At 38.7% G+C, this 10200-nt stretch overlaps 1 protein-coding gene across 1 annotated transcript in view; it reads right to left on the reverse strand.

The window, feature by feature from the left end:
• Window positions 1-10200, reverse strand: part of LOC103598783 (lactation elevated protein 1) — a gene marked incomplete at its 5' end in the record, with an annotated part of 70938 nt that overhangs the window by 24288 nt on the left and 36450 nt on the right. The window contains 2 exons of the mRNA XM_008582844.1: window positions 2139-2269; window positions 2910-3011. Of these exons, the coding sequence (XP_008581066.1) occupies window positions 2139-2269; window positions 2910-3011 (233 nt within the window). The remainder of the gene's footprint in view (window positions 1-2138; window positions 2270-2909; window positions 3012-10200) is intronic.

Genomic DNA, 10200 nt, shown 5'->3' on the forward strand with positions numbered 1-10200 from the left:
AGAAGTTTCCTCTCTGGTCAGCTCTGGGAGTTCTCCCTGATCCTTGAGTTCTGACCCTGGCAGCTGGATCCTGTCCTGCCGGCACGACAGGGTGTGTGAGATATGTAAGTCTCCACCTCGCTATCTGGGCATTTCCCCTCTCTGTGTGCACTCGATGGGGCCTCCCTGTGTGCACACGATGGGGCCTCCCGGAGGGTGTGTCTTTTTTTCCAAGACTCCTCCTCCTTTGCCGGACCCCTCCCTTCTCTGTGCACTCAGTACAGGGCTGGGGCGTGTCTTCTGCAATCCTCATCTCTCAGCCCCGCCTGGCCCCAAAGGGGTCTCAGGCCTCTGCCACGGACACTGTGGGCGTTCCTGCGGCCCTGGTCAAGGTCCTCTCTGGGCCTCCCACCTTCCCCCCGGTATTGCGGCCCCCTGTGTGGTTGAGTTATCTCCCACACCAGGGCGCGAGCACCCCGGGGGAGGATCCCACAGCACACAGTTCCTCTTTGAATCCTCCTGGCGTGAGCCGGCTCGGCGACAGCTAGATTTTCATAGCTTCCTAACCTTCTTAGTCTTGCCTTTCAGTGGCCCTCATGTCATAAAAATATGCCAATCATTTCTCTGAATGTTCTGTAATTCACATTTTTAAAGTTAACGGTAATAATTTTTACATGATACCTAGGAGATTCTGATACCTTTAGATTCCTCATCTCTATGTGGAAATAATTAATAATTATTTTATATAAAAAAATTAAATGAGGTATGGATTTAAAAACAGCTTGCAAACCATAAATCATTTTTCAAAGGTTGAATATTAATATACCTTTGAAAAAAATTCAATTTCAATAGCTTAATCATAAATTTAACTATGCCAATTCAATTTTATTTAGAGATATTTTGGTTGAAGGATAGTAATGGAAAATCAAGAGAAATGGCCTTTATTGATTCATCGCTGACTTTTGTTCTTGAAAGCAGTTAATACAGAACAACGAAATGAGGTTCTTCTCTTTCTGCAATACGTTGGTGTACTTAGTATGCCTCTTCAGAGTGGCAGGGGAGTATCTGCTCTTTTCTATAAGCCTTTCCTTAGAAAACTTTTGTAGCTCTACAATACAAAGGGTGAACACCAGGTTGTCTTAATATGACTAAAAGTATAAAGAAGCAAAGATCCCTCCTCCACATATGGTTTAGTGTAACAGCATTCCTGGTGAAAATTCTTCTTTCCCCTGTATCATAAATCAAGATTGTTATTAGCTGTATGTATCCTGTTGCTAAAAGAGACCTGTCATTCATGATTTGGGATAAAGGCATACCGACCACATCATCTTCCTACTAATCCAGGTTTTAAAACACAGAAGAACAGAAAATAACTCATTACCAATTCAAATGCATAATTTCAGAGAATCCTAAAAGTAGAAGGAATCTTAAAAGTTCAACTAAGGCAATTCCCTTTCTTTATCACAGATATGTATGTCGTGAGGCTTAAATGAGATGTGTGAATCACTTGTTCTTTATATAACACTTTAAAAAATACTCAAACATCTTTAAAGACATTATTTTATAATCATCACATTATCTCTGTGGTGTAGGGAAAATATAGAGCCATTAACCAGAATTTAGAGGTAGGCAAACTGTTCCTGTAAAAGACTGACTAATAAGTATTTTAAGGTTTGCAAGCCACACAGGGTCTCTGTGGTTTTTTCTTTTTCTTCTTTCAACTATCTTTAACAATATACAAATCCTTACTTTCTCACTAGAAAAAGTCACAAAAGTAGGTGGACTAGATTTGCCCTGTGCAGGCTGTAGTTTGCCGACCCCTAAACAAGACAGTAAAATAAAAGTGGTGAGAGATAATGTGCCAAATAAATTTATAAAACAATTGGTAAAGGGACATGAAAATCAACTACATTGTATATTGATAAATTAAAATAAAAATAAACAAATAAATAAATAAAACCATGATAAGGGCTAGCCAACTAGCTCAGTAGATTAGAGCAAAGTGTTATAACACCAACATCAAGAGTTCAGATCCCTATACTGGCCAGCCACCAAAAAAATTAAAATTAAATAAAACAATGATAAAACCAGGAGAAAATTTAAATCTTCACTTTTCACTCAATATACCATCCCACATCTATGAAAATTCTCTACTTTACCTGAAATTCATCAAAACATAAGAGACATGCTTCTTCACTGATTTCTTCAGCTATGGGAGCTATCGGGTCATATGATTTAGCCATGAATCCTGGTTTCCTTTTTGGCAAACTCTGTTTAAGGCGATATATTCCTTAAATAGATGAAATTAAACACAACACCAGACCAAATCATATTAATAGTGCATTTTAGACAACTATATCATATTTTTTAAATCTCTAAATGAAACTTTAGTGTGGACATAAAATTTATGTCTCTAACCTAATGCATTAAAGCCAGTCCCACTTCATTCATTATATGTGTACTAAATGATAAAAGCATTAGAAGAAAAACACAAAGCTCCTACTCTGGGGAGGTTGCAATGTAGCTGGGTAGACAAATTGTGCAAAAATGAAATAACGTAACAACAACAACAAAACAATAAAGCATAAATGCAAATACAAATTTAATGCCTACATGCTAAAGTAACACAAAGTAAAGGATCTAATCAAGAATAACTTCTGAAACAGATATGTTTTAACATTTTTTTATCAACCCGTAGTAGAAATAGAAAATGCCTGACCTTCAAATAGTAATCTCTGTTCTCTGATAAGGACCAACTCCGGACACATTACTTTCAGTATAGTAGGAAAGAAATGAAACTAAATAAAATCTTACTCTAAACAAAAAAAAATTTAATTTTCTTTAAAGATTATATGTTCATTCAACGAATAAAAAATTATTTTGTAGTGTTTGCCCACTGAAAAATCACTTCTTTCAGATTATTAACTTACTTTTGTGCACATCTAGCATGAAACCATGAAAATGAACCCGTTTTTTCCTCTTCATTTCCACATAAGCATAAAACATGTCCATCACCATTGTTTTCCCTGTACCTTAAAAATAAAAAAAATTTTAAAAAGAACACTATTAAACAGTATGTACTGATTGCTCTAATGATTGTTCATTAGCTTTGAGATAATGAAACCACATTCTTCTACCAGATAGCTGAAGACTATTTTACTTTTCTAGAAGGGGGTGTTTATTTTGTATATTAAACTTGCTAAAAATAAAATGCTAATATTACTCTTTTCTGTTAAAATCCCATTTTTAGAAAACAAAATATTTAGTTAACACCACAGGGGCTGTTTTCCTCAGAGAACTATGTTTATCAACAGGCAAGATTTATAGATTATTTATTCTTCAGTCTTCTCTTCCAAAAGACTAGTATAAATGAAATAATCAAATAAATAAATATTTATTGGGTCATTGCTATGTATGAAGAACTGTTTTAGGCACAATGGGAAAATTCAAAAAATGAAAAATAAAAAAGTTAAGAGAAGATAGGTGAAAAACAAAGATTAGTATCTAATATAAGTACTGTACATAAATAATAGATGTAGATTACAGCTGGAGAATTGACAATTACAACACTTCCATTTTTCAAAAGCTGAGAATATAGATCTTTCAAAATGAAGCCTACTTAAGAAATTCTGATGCAGTCAAATCTTATAATTAAATTATCTAATTTTCCATGCTCTGAGACTTTTAATCATTATAATTGCCTGAGCATTTAACAGAGGCATGCACAAAAAGCCTTATCCCCTTGCAGAAAGCCCAGAGCTTTGGGGACAGTGGCAGTGCCCAAGCTCAGTTCACATTCTGGCATTCCTTAACAGGCCAGGCTAACATGTGCTGGTCCCAGGTCACATCCTACTTCCTCCACCACCACCCATCACAGTGCCTATGCTCTCCTATCAGAGCTGCAAGTACTAAAAATCAAAGGCAGCTCGGGAAGTAAAAGATCTGAGGCTTCTTTGGGGCTTTCCTCCGTTTCATGAGATGATTTTGGGCACATGCCATTTGAATGCCAGAGTATTTTTTGTATATGCAAATATAATTCACCAAACAGATTTTTGATGAAAAAGCCATTAAGATAAAAAGTAATTCTGTACAAAACTATTTAGTACTATATTTCTTGATACAGTGAGTGGCAGCACATTTTAAGTCATTACTTTTATCCAAAAAAGTAATGAATTATCTAACCAAAAATGTGAATACTATATATTTAAACTTAATTTTTGTGTTAACTTCTTTATGGGCTTAAAATATGGCAAGGCCATCACATAAAGTTTCTAGAGATAAAAGCAAAAGGAAGTAATCATAAAGGAAAAGATTGATAGACTAGGCAAAAACAAATTTAACTTTCTGAACATCAAAATCACAACAGGTGATTAAAATGAATATCCCTTCCCTGTACTGGTCAGGCATCAAAAATATATATATATATATCCTTATTCATTTAATCAATATATTTTTACTGAACACCTATAGTGATTGAGGTACTATTCCAGGTGCTTAGGATATGGTAGTAAACAAAACTGACAAAAACCCCTGGCCTCATGGAACTTGAGAGTTTAATTTTATATATCTTTAAGATATAAAGAGCTCTTAGAAATTACAATGGACATCTTTTCTTTTTTCTTAGTGTCTTTCCTAAATCTCTTCCTACTGAAAACTTCCTCTTCTCTTCCTAGTGTGATTCTATGAGGGTATCTATCGCAGGGTAGGTCCAACAAAATACCCCATCAACCAATATACTGTGGTTGGCACAGCTGGGGGCATGTGACCCAGTTAGGTCAGCCTTCTCTAGGTGAGATTCATATGAATTCTAAGAAGGAGAATCATTCTTTCTCCTTTTAAAAGAGCAACAGCCTTGGGTTGAATGTCCCCTCAAAACTTAACCCCCACTGTGACAGTATAAAAAGGGTGGGAAGTCCTATTACGGTAATTAAAAGGTGGGGCCTTGAAGAGGTGATTAGATTGTAGGACCATACTATAGTGAATGGATTAATAATGGTGGTCATGGGCATGGTTCTGAGGGCTTTAAAGAGGAGCACGTGAGAGGTTAGTCTCTCTCTGCTCTGCCTTTTCTGCCACGTGAGACCCCTGCATTGCTGTAAAGCCACCACCAAAGAAGACTCACCAGATGTGTTCCCTGGACTTTGAAACCATAAGTAATAAATTTCATTTTCTTTATAAATTACCAAGTTCCAAGTATTTTGTTATAAGCAAAAGAAACGGGCTAATATAGCAACCTATAAGACAGCAGGAGCCATCTTTCCTATAACATCAAAAGATTCTAACCAAGAATGAAGCCAATAATAAGAAAAGCAGAACCAAAAGATGATGGAGAAGGGGAAAGAATTTGAACAAATCAAGTTGGCATGCAAGTAACCCCCTGCCAAAACAAAATTCAACATACTTTAATGAAGACAACTAAATCAAGATTCTCAACAAGTTAATATTCACAATATCCAGTATACAATCAAAAATGATAAGAAGTGGGCCGAGCCCGTGGCGCACTCGGGAGAGTGCGGCGCTGGGAGCGCAGCAGCGCTCCCGCTGCGGGTTCGGATCCTATATAGGGATGGCCGCCGGTGCGCTCACTGGCTGAGCGCAGTGCGGCGGTCTCAAAAAGGACAAAAAAAAAAAAAAAATGATAAGAAGCAGGAAATCCAAGAGTTCTATATGTCCAGTAAAAATGGCTTTCAAAAATGTAGACATTTTGAGGTTAATAAAAGCTGAAAGAATTAATTACCAGCAGATCAGTGCTACAAAAACTGCTGAAAATTTCTTCAGGCTGAAAAAAAGGATATCAGATGGAAACTGATCTATACAAAAACAAAGGAAGAATGCAGGAAACAAGAAATATTTGGGTAAATATTTGAAATTTTTGTTTTATCATTTTAAAAATTTCTTTAAGTGATAATTGACTATTTAAAAAAATAATAATGTATTATAGGGTTAGTAATCTACACAGAAGTATAATACATGATGATAATGGTACAAAAGGTGAGTGAGGGAAATAGAAGAATACTGTTGTGAGGCTCTTATACCATATAACTTGAAGGAAAACTGTGATATAACAAAAGTGCATATTTTAAATTTTAGAGCAACCACTAGACATAATAAAACAATAAAAATATAAATAAATATATAATAAACATACAAAAAATAAATCAGAACACACAAAAAAACAATTTTTCAAAAGGAAAAAAAGGAAACTAGGAACCAAGACAGGAAAAACAAAAAACAGAAAATGATAGGCTTAGACCCAACCATACTGATAAATTCAAATGGACCAAACAATCCAATAAAAGGCTGAGACAGAATGGATTAAAAAGCAAATGCTAACCATATACTATGCACAAGAAACTCACACAGGTAGGTTAAAAGTAATAGGATATAAAAAAGACATGCCATGCAAACACTAATCATTAGAAAGCTAGAGTGGTAATAATAAACATCAGACAAACTAGACTTTAGGACAAGAAATATTATAAAGGTAAACAAACATACTTCATAATAATAAGAGGATTAATTCATCAAGAAGATATAATAATCCTAAATACATATGTACCCACTGACAGAGCTTCAAAGTACATAAAGCAAAACAAGTAAAACTGAAAGAAACAGACTAATCCACAATTAAAGTAGAAGATTTCAACACTCCTTTCTTAGTATTAGATAATATAAACAGAAAACAGTAAGTACAGAAGATTTCCACAACACTGTCAACCAACTTGACATGACTGACATTTATAGAACATCACACACAGCAATGATAGTTTATATACTCTTTTCAATTATACATAAAATACTTAACAGAATGAACCACATACAGAAGCATGAAACAAGTCTCCATAGATATAAAAGGATTTGAATCATATAGAATATGTTATTTGACCATAACAAAATAAATTAAAAATCAAATATTTAGAGAAGTCCTAAATATTGGGAAATTAAGCAACATGCTTCTTAATAGCCCATACGGCAATTGCAAAATCATGAGGAAAATATGTCAAACTGAATGAAAATTAAAATGCAACATATCAAAATTTTATTAATGTATAAATCAGCACTTAGAGAAAAATGTGCAGCTTTAAATGCTTATATTAGAAAACAAAGTTTTAAAATCAGTCATTTAAGTTTCCACGTTAAGAAGTTAGAAAAAACAGCATATGAAATGCAAAGTATAAAAAAGGAAATAATGGGCCGGCCCGGTGGCGCACTGGATAGTGCGCCGCTTGGGAAGCGCGGCAGCGCTCCCGCCCGAGGGTTCGGATCACACGCACCCAAAAAAAGCTAGTAGGGAAACTTGCCAGAATTTGAACCCAGATCTGCCAAAACTCCAAAGTCAGACCATAATTGTGTCTCCCAGTGTGTAAATATCTATCAATAAAGATAACAGCAGAAATCAATAGAATAGAAACAATAGAAAAATCAGTAAAACCAGAAGCTGATTCTTTGAAAACATTAAAAAAAAATAAAATAGCAATAATTGATAAAACCCTACATGAACTATCCAGGATAAAAGAGATAAAACAAAAATTGTCAAATAAGGAATGAAAGAGGGGGTCTCACTACAGTTCCTAAAGATATTAAAAAGATAATTAGAAACTACTGTAAACTATTTGCTGTCAATAAATTCAACAACTTAGATGAAAGGGGCAACTTATTTGAAAGACACAATTACCAAAACTGACATAAAAAGAAATAGAAAATCTAAAAATCAGTGCAGTTCTCCACCCAGTTACATCAACCTAATGGTCCCTCCCCCAATACATTTTGCACCCAAAAGCTAATATAAACTCTCGCAAACCCATTGTTGGGGCTGTCCACCATTTTCAGGGCAGCCCTGGGCCCTGTGCCCCTCTAAGCACAGCCCAGCAGATTTCTTTCTTTAATAATGCTTGAATGGTACCCAGCATTTCGGGTCACTTTCTTTCATTACGGTGCCGAAACCCGGGAAGGGTTTTGGCCGACGTTGTGGGCAATCCCCTCTCTCTGGGAGTGATTGGCCCTCGGCCACCCTTCCCGGACGGTGCCGAAACCCGGGTTTTGCCGACGTTGTGGGCAATCCCCTCTCTCTGGGAGTGATTGGCCCTCGGCCACCCTTCCCGGACCTGCCGGAACCATGTACACTAGGGACTCTCTCTCCTTTTGCCATTTCAGACCAATGCATCCAACATCGGCCTCAATTCAGGGTGAGTCAGTGGGTCTGTCCAGCCTACTTGTATGGTTCTCCTGACTACTCTCCCTACAACTCAGATCTCTATGAAAGCCCAGGCGTCTGGCTGAGGGAACCCTTCTCATGCCCCCCAGCTATTGAAGGATGCTTCATTAGCTGGTCGGTTGGCTTTTTTTTCTCTTGAAAAAAAGGTGGGCAACAGAGAGAACGCTCTTTGTTGGCACGCTTCTTCTACCAGGAATGACTGCATTTTCTCACCCTCTAAATGGGATCCTCATGATCCAAACCTCCACACTCTACGCCCTTGGGCCGTCTCCTGGCCAATTTCTTGGCCTCCAGGGAGACATTAAAACTCAAATGCCTCTTACAATGGATCACAGTGGCCACAAGATGGCACTCAATTTAGACACTCACCAAAATGGCAAAAGCTATAGAGATTCCTTGTTCAGGCCTTCTCCTATCTCTGAACATGTTCTTCTCTCTGTCAAAACTGTCCTATGTGTCAAATTCTCCTAGCTCATGCTCAACCTCTTCTTCCAGACTCGGATCAATCTTCCGATCCATCAGCCCTCCACGTTTCTCTTCCCCACACCTGACCTCAACATGCTCGTCCTCAGCTCGACCCCTCTCCTTCTCCCCCTTCATCAGGTAACAACCCCGCCTCAGCTCCGGCTTTTATAACCTTTCCGTGAAGTGACTGGGACGGAAGGAATTGTCCAAGTCCATGTACAGGGAGTAGGTCTGGATGGTGGCTCAGGTACACGCTCAAAATAGGCAGCCTGTAGGAGCCGTTGCTGTTCCTTGCACGGACCAAAATTGGAACTACCAAGCTGGCCACAGGGATTGGGATCTCCAGGATAACATGATCACACACTTGATTTACAGCCTCCAAAAGGCTACTCACAAGTCAGTCAATTATGACAAGCTTAGAGAGATCACACAGAGACCCACTGAAGATCCCAGCAAGTTCCTAACCCGCCTCTCTGAGGCTTTACATGAATACACACGTATAGACCCAAACTCCCCTGCAGGCATGGCCCTCTTGCACTCTCATTTCATTACCCAATCAGCCCCTGATATTCAAAACTATAAAAGAGATCAGGCCAAATACCAGCTCCTGCCTAATGCCATCCAAGGCTCACATACTCCAAAGCCAGCTGCCTCAAGGGACAAGGCACCCGGGAACTGCTTCAAATGCAGTTAACTGGGCCACTCAGCATGGGCCTGTCATAAGCTGTCCTCACTGCAAATGGCCAGATCACTTGGGGATTGACTGTTCCACTCGCCAGAGAGGGAGTGGCCCAGTCCCCAACTTACTGCCTTTGGCTTCACGGCCATCCCTACCAGAGCTTCCAGGCTTTGCCCAGGAAGAAGACTGACGATGCCCAGGGCCTGAAGCCCCCACGGAGATAACCAGGCGTGAGCCCACGGTAACTCACTTCGTAGCAGGTAAGCCGATCTCTTTTGTCATTGATACAGGAGCCATTTACTCTACCCTTCCTGAGTATGCAGGACCAACAACCCCGTCCTCTATCATAATATAGGGGTCACGGGATCAGAATACCACCCACAGATCACTCAACCCCTTTCCTGCATCCTACATCACACCCAATTCACATACAAATTCTTAAAAATGCCTCAATGCCCTGCCCGCTTACTGGGATGGGATATTCTTCTCAAATTCAAAGCTACTCTTACCCTAAACACTTTAACTCCAGCTACAATACTCCTGTTACAGGCCACACCCAGAGCTGGCCCCTGAGGCTTCCACCTTCCCCTCCTCCTCGGACAAGGTTAATTCCTAGTATGGGATGCTTCTTCTTCCTCCATTGCTACGCACCATTCCCCTATCCTTGTTAAATTGCCGAACCTCTCTTTGTTCCCTGATGTCCCACAGTACCCCATCACTAACAAACACCTAATGGGCTTAAAACCCATCAAACACAAACTTCTTTCTTCTCATCTCTTTTTTTTTTTTTTGTCTTTTGTCTTTTTCCGTGTCCGGCAACGGATCGCAACCCTCAGTGTTGCCCCCGCACTGGACCGGGGAC

The sequence above is a fragment of the Galeopterus variegatus genome, unplaced genomic scaffold (assembly GCF_000696425.1).
Source record: "Galeopterus variegatus unplaced genomic scaffold, G_variegatus-3.0.2 Scaffold2734, whole genome shotgun sequence".
NCBI lineage: Eukaryota > Metazoa > Chordata > Mammalia > Dermoptera > Cynocephalidae > Galeopterus > Galeopterus variegatus.